At 43.8% G+C, this 13,114-nt stretch overlaps 1 protein-coding gene across 1 annotated transcript in view; it reads left to right on the plus strand.

Annotated features, from left to right (window-relative positions):
• The window catches only part of LOC111952372 (talin-2-like), a 144,693-nt gene that overhangs the window by 104,182 nt on the left and 27,397 nt on the right, over positions 1-13,114 (plus strand). The window contains 14 exon segments of the mRNA XM_023970979.2: positions 418-666; positions 774-902; positions 1,031-1,133; positions 2,206-2,414; positions 2,865-2,984; positions 4,669-4,866; positions 5,455-5,594; positions 6,170-6,263; positions 6,939-7,028; positions 7,144-7,266; positions 8,282-8,425; positions 8,621-8,782; positions 9,277-9,417; positions 11,122-11,303. Of these exon segments, the coding sequence (XP_023826747.1) occupies positions 418-666; positions 774-902; positions 1,031-1,133; positions 2,206-2,414; positions 2,865-2,984; positions 4,669-4,866; positions 5,455-5,594; positions 6,170-6,263; positions 6,939-7,028; positions 7,144-7,266; positions 8,282-8,425; positions 8,621-8,782; positions 9,277-9,417; positions 11,122-11,303 (2,084 nt within the window).

The raw sequence follows: 13,114 nt of genomic DNA on the forward strand, positions 1-13,114 counted from the left end.
CCCACAGCAAACAAGATCACTCTTGGATCACTCTGATGAAATACCTACAGATGTAGGATCTTAATTTGACTTATTGTCATAGCAAAATAATCCTGAAGCAACAGGATTTGAACGTTTAGTCCATAATTTTGCTTGATCGGTGGTTAGACTATTAGCTATTAGGCTACATGAAAAGTGCAATACTGTTAATATAATTGTGTGTTAGTATGGGTTTTCAGTTAATTTATGTAAATCACGAAGCTCATCTGCATTTCATGCGTTGCGGAAAAATTCTCAGCAACTAAAGAGTGATCAAATTAAGATCCTACGTTTGTACAGTATTGAACCAGTACTATCACTAGCCGGTTGCTATATTGGCAGCATTTATATTGCCGATTTCATTACATTGGTTTAATCAAATGATATGTGTACTTGTAGGCAGTGGCAGACCACATCCCTCAGCTGCTCCAGGGGATGAGGAGTAACCAGGCCCAGCCAGAGGAGCTCAGTTCCCAGCTAGCGCTCATCATGGCCAGCCAGAGCTTCCTACAGCCTGGCAGTAAGATGGTGACGTCTGCAAAGTCAACCGTCCCCACAGTGACAGACCAGGCTGCAGCGATGCAACTTGGACAATGTGCCAAGAACCTGGCCACCTGCCTAGCTGAGTTGCGAACAGCCACCCAAAAGGTAAGTCCTTTAACCCCCTATCCACAGCTACTGAAGGTCATGTTTTCATACAGCTCAGACATCCTCTGGACTGTGTGAGAAAGGTTTGTGTCTGTGTGCTTCTGCAGGCCCATGAAGCCTGTGGCCCACTGGAGATAGACTATGCCCTCAATGCTGTCCAAACTCTGAGGAGTGAGCTTCAAGATGCCAGGATGGCTGCACACGATGGGCAGCTCAAACCACTTCCTGGGGAATCGGTCAGAACATTAGCATAACCAAATCCATTATAGAGCATTTGGAATACAGTGATTTGCGCCAATCATGCAAAGCAAATCTGCAGATGTGTGAGAAGGCGTGACATTGTGCTCATGTGTCGTCCCTACAGCTAGAGAAGTGTGCCCAGGACCTGGGTAGTACCTCCAAGGCTGTTGGCTCCTCCATGGCTCAGCTGCTGACCTGTGCTGCCCAGGGCAATGAGCATTACACAGGTAGGAGTTCAAACAGAGAGAGAGTGCACTGCAAATGATTGAGCAGTACAAGAGAAATGTTTACCTAAACTCAAGGCAGACTTCATTGAGTGTCTGTGTAGACTCATTCGTTTCTGGGATTTTGGTTAGATAGTGCAAACTGTTCCTAATATCATCTAATACTATGTGACGATCAGCTAAAGGGTCCCAGTAAAGCTCTACCAAGTGGGGTGAAAGAGGATAAAGTAGGCAGCAGAAACCCTGACAGGCATTCACTTTCCCTCCACCAGTAGATGCACAAGTGTAATTCATTTCTTGATTTATTGATGTTATCACTATTGCCTATGAGGGAGGAATAAACCCGATTGGGTTCTGCTGCAAAGCCGGGCATTTTCTTTAGCCTCCATTGTAGCTCCATTTAGTCTCTCAGGAGAATTGATAAAGACACATTTTTGAATAGTGTGTTCTAACAATGGCTTCTCCTGCCCTCCCAGGCTGGGCTGCTTCAAGCTGGGGCTCAGGGTGCTACTCTCTCTCTCATTCATCTTATTTTCACTAGATTTAACATTCCATCAGCAATGGGCTCCACTCGGCTGGATAATGCAATTTGATGCGATTTGCTGCATTCCCTCATCTCTGCTTTGTGTGTAATAAGTAAAGCCCCAATCCCACATGGTGCCTCGTTCTCCTATCTAACTCATTTGTTTTAACAACAGGGGTGCTTTAGGTTGGGCTCACCGTGCTGTTCCTACTGTTCAGTTACACATTACCAACAACTCTTTCTATTCATTCTGAGCACTAAAGCTGCACCCCTGAATGTGTGTATGTACATMTTTTTGTGTAAGGACATATTTAGTGAAGGGATAATGAGATTGAAATGAGGTAGGATTCAGGTTGGAGTTTGGCTAGTGAATAAATCATGATGTAGCTAGCCAGAGGCGGAGTAGGTTGTTTAGCTCCATCTTAAAGAACAATAATGAGGCACAGTGGGACGTTGACACCAGGTTTTCCATCATTATTTCCTGGACTAGCTTTGTTATTCCAACTCCAACACTTCCACTTCCTTCCACGTCTGTCTGTCTGTTGTGTGTAGGCGTAGCTGCCAGGGAGACGGCCCAGACCTTGAGGACATTGGCCCAGGCAGCCAGAGGTGTGGCGGCCAGCACCAAGGAACCCCAATCTGCGGCGGCCATGTTGGATTCTGCCCAGTACGTCATGGAGGGATCTGCCATGCTCATCCATGAGGCCCACCAGGCCCTGGTCTCCCCAGGTGACACAGAGAGTCAGCAAAGGCTAGCACAGGTGAGGAACTTGCTGACTGACTGTATTGACATCTTACTCCTAGACAATTGGRTTCGTGTTCCAAGCACAGTGTTTTCTGTCAGGCTCTTTCCTCTCCTCTGCTTTCTGGCTGATAACCGATTTGTAAACACTGCTACTCTCCATAACAATTATCTGCTTTAAGTGTTGCCATTTTCTTTCCTCTGTCTCCTGCTTAGCAATCCTCTCACAGGAACGCTAGCTGCCGGAAAACTGCTTATTTGCAGCAGGGCCCTTTGGGAGATAAACATATTGGTTGGCATATGTCTGTGACAGTAGCATAAATTAGTGACATGGATTGTCGTTCTCCGCTTGCAGGCTGATTTGCATTTGAGATGTTTTTCCTTTTCATAGCTGTGCCCAAGTACTGTGGAAAATTGTTAGAATCTGTAATATCAGCATACTGACAGGCTTATCTGTGCTGTGTTTCAGGTGGCCAGGGCAGTGTCCCACTCTCTGAATAACTGTGTCAACTGCCTGCCTGGCCAGAAGGATGTGGACATGGCCCTGAGGAGCATCGGAGAGGCCAGCAAGAAACTGCTAGTGGACACTGTGAGTCCTGCTGCCAGATGCACAAGGCTGCAGTTTGGAGTGTTGATGTCTTATACACAATCTTAAATATAAGGGGTTGTAGAAGAGCATGGCAATGCTGTCCTTAACACACATTTTCTATTCATTACTGGAGTCATTAATCATCTGTATCATCTGTACATGTGGATGATGATCTGCAGCCATTTTTATTTATTTCGCGGTAACAATTMAGTGCCTGTTTTCAAGTATTGTTTTTAATTAAAATGGTCAAAAAGAAACAAAAATAGCTTCTTAGCGAAGATACATTTCTCAAGCAAAAATGTTGCTAGGACTGTCTGGGAATGGTCTGAGTGGGTAGGGGGAAACTGAAAACTAGCTGTTATTGGCAGAGAGGTTTGGAACGGTCTTTCTTATTGGTCTTTTAACTAATCAGGCAGGCCAGAACACCATCCCAGCAAAACAGGCTTAAATGTCAAGCGGTCTTTTCAAATGCTCTTAAACTAAAAGGTCATTATCATATTTTTCACAATTTCACAGTGTTATTTAAATCAAACTTTATTTGTCACATGCGCCGAATACAACAAGTGTAGACCTTACTGTGAAAAGTGTAGACCTCAATCTTTTCTTAACCAACAGTGCAGGTTAAGAAAAGATTGACCAAATAAACTAAAGTAAATGATAATAAAAAGTAGCACAATAACAACATAACGAGGCTATATACAGGGGGTATGGGTACCGAGTCAGTGTGCGGGGGTGCAGGTTAGTTGAGATAATTTGTACATGTAGGTAGGGGTGAAGTGACTATGCATAGATAATCAACAGTGAGTAACAGCAGTGTACAAAACAAATGGAGTGTGGGGGTCAAGGTAATAGTCCGGTGGCCATTTGATTAATTGTTCAGCAGTCTTATGGCTTGGGGGTAGAAGCTGTTAAAGAGCCTTTTGGTCCTAGAATTGGCGCTCCGGTACCGCTTGCCATGCGGTAGCAGAGAAAACAGTCTATGACTTGGGCGACTGGAGTCTCTGAAAATTTTATGGGCTTTCCTCTTTCCTTTCAACCTCATATTGTGGAAATATATATTCACAACTGAATGCATTCAACCAAAATGTGTCTTCCGCATTTAACCCAACCCCTCAAACACAGGACAATCACGTTTATTTATTTTTAAAACTTAAAAAAATATTTTGTGATATCCAATTGGTATTGACAGTCTTGTCACATCGCTGCAACTCCCGTACAGACTCGGGAGAGGCGAAGGTCAAGAGCCATGTTCGCTTAACCCGGAAGCCAGACACACCATTGTGTCAGAGGACACACCGTACAACTGGCGACCGAAGTCAGCGTGCATGCGCCCGGCCCGCCACAATGAGTCGCTAGAGTGCGATGGGACAAGGACATCCCAGCCGGCCAAACCCTCCCCTAACCCGGATGATGCTAGGCTAATTGTGCGCCGCCTCATGGGTCTCCCGGTCGCGGCCTGCTGCAACACAGCCTGGGATCGAACCAGGGTCTGTAGGGACACCTCAAGCACTGCGATGTAGTGCCTTAGACCGCTGCGCTACTCAGGAGTCCCCGACATTCACGTTGTTGACTTGACTGGGCCTTTAATGTTACAAATTATACTGATAATGAGTGCTTACAGTATGTACTCATAGTGAGAAGGAGTACTGAGGCCTACAGTTGTTTCTCTTCTGTGTGTCTCCAGCTCCCTACATGCAGTAAGTCCTTCCAGGAGGCTCAGAGTGAGCTAAACCATACTGCAGCTGAGCTCAACCACTCCGCAGGGGACGTGGTCCACTCCTCCCGGGGTACCAGCAGCCAGCTGGCCATGGCTTCTGGGAAATTCAGCGAGGACTTTGACGAGTTCTTGGACACTGGCATTGAGATGGCCGGACACACTCAAGTAGGTATCATTAACTGTAGAAGATCCCAACAGCCCCATATATCTGATATATCTCCCTGTGAAATAAGTGTGGATAAATGTTACGATGCCTGATTATACGGTTGGTAGACAGTTTAGGTTAAATAGGAAAAATGAAAATGCCTCTGAGGTAGTCAAATGTTGAGTGATTTTCAAWTTTTTCTGTCACTTGAGCACTTAAGCTATTTAGATGTATTTGTTAATTAGACCTTTCCATCTAATTCACTTAGGTAGAATTATCCSCGAGAGCACTAACACAGTCAGACGTAAGGAGATCTTTGATGATCTTGTTCTGGTTATTTTGCTAATTAATTTGGATAGATCGTGTGAGAGTGCAGTTGATGTAGCATGACACACAGGCCTTAATCCGGTTGAAAGGTAATTGGCTGTCTGAGCTGGGGAACACGGTTCACCTGATGTCAATTTCATAGGCCATTCGAGAGCATAGACGGTGTGACCGTGTGGCAATAAGTACAGTTTCATTTTCCTGGAAAGAGGTGTCTCAAAAAAAATGTCATCAAATTTTTCTTGAAGGAACAGCTGAGTTGTATTGTGACGTTGTCTTTGTAGTGCCAAGAGGACCAAATCGAAGTGATTGGCAACCTGAAGAACATCTCCATGGCATCCAGCAAGCTCCTTCTGGCAGCCAAGTCCCTGTCAGTGGATCCTGGAGCAGCAAATGCCAAGAACCTGTTAGCTGCTGCTGCAAGGTGAGGTCACTCAATATGGAGTTGAATGGCATTGTGTAAGGATGTCACAAGCTAGCGAGTATAAGGACGGTCTACGTTTGCACAAAGTAAGAGTGTAAGGAGTGGCTATAGTTAGATAGTTAGAATAAAAAACATACTCAATATTCAGAGCCATTCTGATCCAGGTTCCAATCAAAGCCACCCATGGTACATTCCCATGTACTGAAACATCTCTGCTGTGACTGTGGTTGTATGGCCCTCCTCACAGCATGCTGCTAGGCTGAGAGATAGACAGAGATAGTAGGGTAGAATCCCTCCTGCTGGAGAAATGGCAGGCAGCTGGCCGCACTGGGCTTTTAGCCTGACTGACTTCCCTCTCTTTAATTCGGCAGATGGATGGAAGCTGTGGCTGGAGCTTGTCTGTGATCACTGAGGCTGAGCGCGGCCTCAACACTCCTGTGCAGTGTTAGATTGTCACAGGGAGATAGGGGCAATGGGCTCTGCCATGCGTGTGTAAAGTAAAGGGCTGAGAGTGTGTGCTGTGTGTACATGTGGAAAGAGCTAAAAAGCCCTGTGCTGCTGCCCTTGTGTTTCAGAACGGTGACAGAGAGTATTAACCAGCTCATCACACTGTGTACCCAGCAGGCACCGGGCCAGAAGGAGTGTGACAACGCTTTGAGAGAACTGGAGGTAGCCTTTTTACCAAACACTACACAGACCATTTTATGTTCAGGCTAGATAATGTTTATTTCAGTCTAGACAAAATAAAGGGTTTTGATGTAAAATGTTTTTTTCCTTTTTTTTTCTGACAAAGCAATGTTTTACCAGTACATATCATTCATGATGGATGAAATGGGATGATATTTAATGTCTGAATGAGATGCATGTTGCTGTGGGTTTCTGTGTTGACATTATTGTATGCACAGCAGTGCTCTGTCTCTATGGGAAATAATGACCAAGTCGTTTACTTCCTCTGTGCCTTGAGTCCCTTCAGCCCATGTCCCCTCCTCTTCACCCGCTCTGAAAATAGTTACCTGTCTCTGTCTTTATCCATCTATCAACAGAGCCTGCTCAACATTTAATGACAGTCGCCATTCATTTATTCCCCTTGAGTAACACTAATGATACTGTTATGTAACTAACAGATCTGTGGTTTCTTCTCCAAGTAATGACCAAGTAATAATGTTTGGCGACATGACTTCCCTCTATAAGTTAAAGATTAACATGGCTTCAAAACAGTCAGATTAAAAACAGTTGGACTTGTTTTTCATATAGCATACATTTTACTGCCCCAACACTGGGTATCAGATTGGTAAAGTAGGTTGTGCTGTCCTTATTGTTGAGCCCCTCTCCCTCTGTGTACAGGCTGTGAGAGGATTGCTGGACAACCCCAGTGAGCCTGTCAGTGAGCTCTCCTACTTTGACTGCATTGAGAGTGTCATGGAGAACTCAAAGGTGAAGCCTTACAAAACAATCACATGCACCATAGACTTTAAATGGCATTGATATGTAATGTGATAGATGGCTGAAGAGGTAATCTTACAGTTTATTTCCATTTCTCCATGTGCAGGTTCTTGGAGAGTCCATGGCGGGGATTTCCCAGCACTGTAAGACGGGCGACGTGCCAGCGTTTGGGCATTGCGTGGGAGTGGCATCCAAGGCCCTGTGTGGGTTGACGGAGGCGGCTGGACAGGTGAGATCCCAACCTAGCACTGACGGACTGCCTGGAGCTCCCAGCCTCCCTCCCACTCCTTCCTGCTATCAGTCCTGGGCCTGGGTCTGGCACACAACCAACAGTCTCTATCAGCTCTAAACCTCCGTTCATGTTTAATAACAGCAGCTAGCTGTCTCTCTAAAGCAGAAACTAAGCCATGAGCATTCCTCTCACCCGCTGTTCATATTTAATAACAGCAGCTAGCTGTCTCTCTAAGCAGAAACTAAGCCATGAGCATTCCTCTCACCCGCTGTTCATGTTTAATAACAGCAGCTAGCTGTTCTCTAAAGCAGAAACTAAGCCATGAGCATTCCTCTCACCCGCTGTTCATGTTTAATAACAGCAGCTAGCTGTCTCTCTAAAGCAGAAACTAAGCCATGAGCATTCCTCTCACGCTGTTCATGTTTAATAACAGCAGCTAGCTGTCTCTCTAAAGCAGAAACTAAGCCATGAGCATTCCTCTCACCGCTGTTCATGTTTAATAACAGCAGCTAGCTGTCTCTCTAAAGCAGAAACTAAGCCATGAGCATTCCTCTCACCGCTGTTCATGTTTAATAACAGCAGCTAGCTGTCTCTAAGCAGAAACTAAGCCATGAGCATTCCTCTCACCCGCTGTTCATGTTTAATACAGCAGCTAGCTGTCTCTCTAAAGCAGAAACTAAGCCATGAGCATTCCTCTCACCGCTGTTCATGTTTAATAACAGCAGCTAGCTGTCTCTCTAAAGCAGAAACTAAGCCATGAGCATTCCTCTCACCCGCTGTTCATGTTTAATAACAGCAGCTAGCTGTCTCTCTAAAGCAGAAACTAAGCCATGAGCATTCCTCTCACCTGCTGTTCATGTTTAATAACAGCAGCTAGCTGTCTCTAAAGCAGAAACTAAGCCATGAGCATTCTCTCCGCTGTTCATGTTTAATAATATAATATTTCTCCTTAGCAGAAAAGAAAGCTATGTGGCATTCCTCTTTTCTCTTTCTCCTTCTCTCCACACTGCAGGCCTCCTACCTGGTGGGTGTGTCTGATCCAAACAGCCAATCGGGTCATGAGGGGCTGGTGGATCCCATCCAGTTTGCCCGGGCCAACCAGGCTATTCAGATGGCCTGTCAAAACCTGGTGGACCCTGCCAGCAGCCCTTCTCAGGTGAGAAGACCGATGTAGTGGGACACATACAGGGACATTTGTTGACATATTTAGTCTATTATACGAATAGTTACTTGGTAAATTTGAACATCAACGTAACATCAAACGTCTTCTCACCATATGCCTCGGTAGAGAAATGTCCCATGTTTATACTGCTTTGTTTGTCGTTTGTTTGTGTGTTTGGCTGTTTGTTAGGTTCTGTCCGCAGCAACAATTGTAGCCAAGCATACCTCAGCTCTTTGCAATGCCTGCCGCCTGGCCTCGTCCAAGACATCCAACCCTGTGGCCAGGAGACACTTTGTTCAGTCTGCCAAAGAAGTTGCAAACACCACGGCCAACCTTGTCAAAACTATAAAGGTATGTGTACTCTCTGCCATGGTCCACACATAAATGGGATTCTTGTCCTCTGTACCTTCAGCAACACTAGATTAATTAATGTTCTCTGTTTTTAATAGTTATATCATTAGTAATGAAGAAATATGTATTTTATTTATCGGCATAGTAACAAACCCCCAAACAAACCCCCAAACAAACTGTTCACACCCCTCTTGTTGGCAGAGAGAACATTTTGCAGCTTTAAAGCTAATTTCTCGCAATTCTACACATTTTGCAATGAGCAGAGATATATATTTTTCTCATTTAAAGCTAATTTCCTGCAATTCTACCCATTCTTCCATGTCTTATGTGTGTTTATATGATACCGGGGTCAAAGCCTGACCTAGTAAATTATTATTATTTTAAAATTATTTAAATTTTTTCACGGACCTGCGTATTGACCCCGTTCTGGGTCTGGATCTGGTCCACCAGTTGAGTATGGGGGGCTTAGGGCATGTCCTGTTATTTTCTTCCAGGCCTTGGATGGTGACTTCTCAGAGGAGAACAGAGACAGGTGCCGTGTTGCTACAACTCCACTCATCGAGGCTGTAGAGAATCTATCCACATTTGCCTCCAACCCAGAGTTTGCTAGTATCCCTGCACAGATCAGCAATGAGGTTTGTATAGCTGCTTTTTCAGGGGGTGACTTTTGTATTGTGCGATACAGTGCATTCGGAAAGTATTCAGACCCCTTGACTTTTTCCACATTGTGTTACGTTACAGCCTTATTCTAAAATTGATTAAATAAACATGTTCCTCATCAATCTACACACAATGCCCCATAATGACAAAGCGAAAACAGGTATTTAGACATTTTTGCAAATGTATTAAAAATTAAAAACAGAAATACCTTATTTACATGGGGATCCATAATAAATACAAATACATCAGTATTCAGACCCTTTGCTATGAGACTCGAAATTGAGCTCAGGTGCATCCTGTTTCCATTGATCATCCTTGAGATGTTTCTACAACTTGATTGGAGTCCACCTGTGGTGACATGATTTGGAAAGGCACATACCTGTCTATATAAAAAACCAAGCCATGAGGTCGAAGGAATTRTCTGTAGAGCTTCATGACAGGATTGTGTCGAGGCACAGATCTGGGGAAGGGTACCAAAACATTTCTGCAGCATTGAAGGTCCCCAAGAACACAGTGAGCTCCATTCTTAAATGGAAGTTCCTAGAGCTGGCTGCCTGGCCAAAGGGAGCAATTGGGGGAGGAGCAATGGTCAGGGAAGTGTAGAGCTCAGGAGTGACCTGAAAATAGCTGTGCAGAGCTTGAGAGGATCTGCAGAGAAGAATGGGAGAAACTCCCCAAATACAGGTGTGCCAAGCTTGTAGCGTCATACCCAGAAGACTTGAGGCTGTATTCGCTGCCAAAGGTGCTTCAACAAAGTACTGAGTAAAGGGTCTGAATACTTACGTAAATGTGATATTTTTGTTATTTTTTTWAAAACAATTTGCAAACATTTCTAAAAATGTGTTTTTGCTTTGTCGATATGGGTTATTGTGTGTATTTTGATGAGGGGGAAAAATCAATTAAATTATTTTTAGAATAAGGCTGTAACGTAACAAAATGTGTAAAAAGTCAAGGGATCTGTATGTAAGCTCTTCAATGAAAATGTATGAAAATGAAAATGCTGTTATTGCTCAGAGGACAATTTTTTATCTCCTACAAGGTTTCTTTAGCATATATTGTCACATTGTTTTATTTGTCTGCTTCCTCGTATATGAAATGGCAAAGCTACCCCTACAGATTCCATGAATACATTGGTAACTACGGCATTCAAGCCTCTTGAAATAGAACCTCAAATATAGAGCCAGCACAGAGTTGTTTCTCCAGGAAAGCTTGGGGAATTGGTTTGATATACCATTTCTCTCTAGTTTATTTGATGTGGCTCAAGGAGAAATGTTGTGTATTTTATGTTACAGTCTAGCAGAAAGAGTCCTCACACAGCCCTAAAAGCTTTATGACTGTAATATGTTGGAGGGCAGTGTTTAACCGCTCTCTCGCAGCACAGCTGCTCTAATCTTCAGCTTGTTAATCTAATTGTCGAGGGAGGCTTTGGCTGGCATCTTAAAGACTGAAGGTGTGCCTCTGCGTCTCCGTGTAAAGCTGGATCTCTAATCTCATCCCCCCTGTGATACRCGGCTCTGATTACACCTTTGATCCTTCAGAAGTTGGGCTGAATAATAAGAGATCAGGGACAGCTGTGTAGTATGTTGCTATTGAGCTGTTCTGTTAGTTAGAACAACACAGGTTAAAGATATTCTATCAACTCCACTGTCCTACCCTTCCACCCTCTCTTCCATGTCCAGGGCTCAGCAGCTCAGGAGCCCATTGTGCGTTCAGCCCGCTCCATGCTGGACAGCTCCACCCTGCTCCTGGAGACCGCCCGCTCACTCATCATCAACCCCAAAGACCCGCCCACCTGGTCCATCCTGGCTGGGCACTCCCGCACCGTCTCCGACTCCATCAAGAGCCTCATCACCTCCATCAGGTCAGCACTAACCCCTCTGGTTTTAAACTATGGTGCTCTGGATATTATTATGTTGAGGCCGAGGGGGAGTTCAGCTAGCTCTGGGTATGTGTCGGTTCGACTGAGCAGTGCATTGTCATGGTAATTTATGGTGGCTGGGTTTCCACCTCCCATGTATTATGAAAAGGAACGCTCTAGGGCATTATAAAGATGAATAGGTAGAGTTCCGTGGAGGATCTGCTGTGCTGCTGGTGCTGCTTACACAGCTTTCTTATACTGAGAAAGTCCCTCCTGCTGTTATGAATTGAGGATTCTCTCCTCATTATCTCACACACACACACAGTAAATTGCCCCTCAGCTCCAGCACATTTTGCATCTGGTCAATCTCTAGAGACCATGTTTGCAAAACATGCACCTACTGTGTAGTATACAGTGCATTCGTAAAGTATTCAGACCCCTTGACTTTTTCCACATTGTTACGTTACAGCCTTATTCTAAAAAGTATTAAATAAACATTTTCCTTGTCAATTTACACAAAATACCCCATAATGACAAAGAGAAAAYGGGTTTTTAGACATTTTTGCAAATGTATTAAAAATAAAAAACAGAAATAACATATTTCATTATTCGGACCCTTTGCTATGAGACTCAAATTCGAGCTCAGGTGCATCCTGTTTCCATTGATCATCCCTGAAATGTTTCTACAACTTGGTTGGAGTCCACCTGTGGTCAATTCAATTGATTGTACATGATTTGGAAAGGCACACAACTGTCTATATAAGGTCCCACAGTTGACAGTGCATGTTAGATCAAAAACCATGCCATGAGGTCGAAGGAATTGTCCGTAGATCTCCGAGGCAGGATTGTGTCAAGGCACAGATCTAATCCATTTTAGAATAAGGCTTTAATGTAGCTAAATGTGGAGAAAGTCAAGGGGTCTGAACTTTCCGAATGTGCTACATGATTTCCCTTTGAGGTCCTGTAAAACTGCATTGATAACCTGCTTGTAGAAGTACTGCCTTGTTCATATGCCTTGATTCGGTCTTATGTAGCAACATTTGAAATTGTGTTTTTTACATTAGATAAAAACAGAGACACCGAGCTACAAAATGGTACATCAAACACTGCATTTGAGGAACAATGAGAAAGTAATTCTGCTTTGAAAGTTGATAAACTTGTAACCTCACTTTTGAGAAAATGGCCTTTGAATGTTTTGGTACCTACTGGAGAGCTCTTCTTTGTCTACACCCATTCAGCATCGTTCACACCCTCTTCAGCTTCAGCTCCACCAATCTCTTTAACCTCTACCGCTTCTCTCTCCCGGACCCGGGATCCTCCTCATCAAAAAAGCTGACTAGCATAGCCTAGCCTAACGCGACAGGGATATCATATAATTTCATGAAATCACAAGTCCAATAGAGCAAATGAAAGATAAACATCTTGTGAATCCAGCCATCATTTCCGATTTTTWAAATGTTTTACAGCGAAAACACAATATATATTTATATTAGCTCACCACAATAGCCAAACACACAACGCCATTTATTCACCGCAAAGGTAGCTTTCACAAAACCCACAAATAGAGATAAAATGAATCACTAACCTTGAACAACTTCATCAGATGACAGTCTTATAACATCATGTTATACAATACATTTATGTATTGTTCGAAAATGTGCATATTTAGAGGTACAAATCCTGGTTTTACATTGTGAATATGTAGCCATGATGCACCAAATTGTCCGGAGATATTTTGGACAGTCACGTAATCTAACCAAAGAACTCATCATAAACTTTACTAAAAAATACATGTTGTACAGCAAATGAAAGAT

The sequence above is a fragment of the Salvelinus sp. IW2-2015 genome, linkage group LG26 (genome assembly GCF_002910315.2).
Source record: "Salvelinus sp. IW2-2015 linkage group LG26, ASM291031v2, whole genome shotgun sequence".
Taxonomy (NCBI): domain Eukaryota; kingdom Metazoa; phylum Chordata; class Actinopteri; order Salmoniformes; family Salmonidae; genus Salvelinus; species Salvelinus sp. IW2-2015.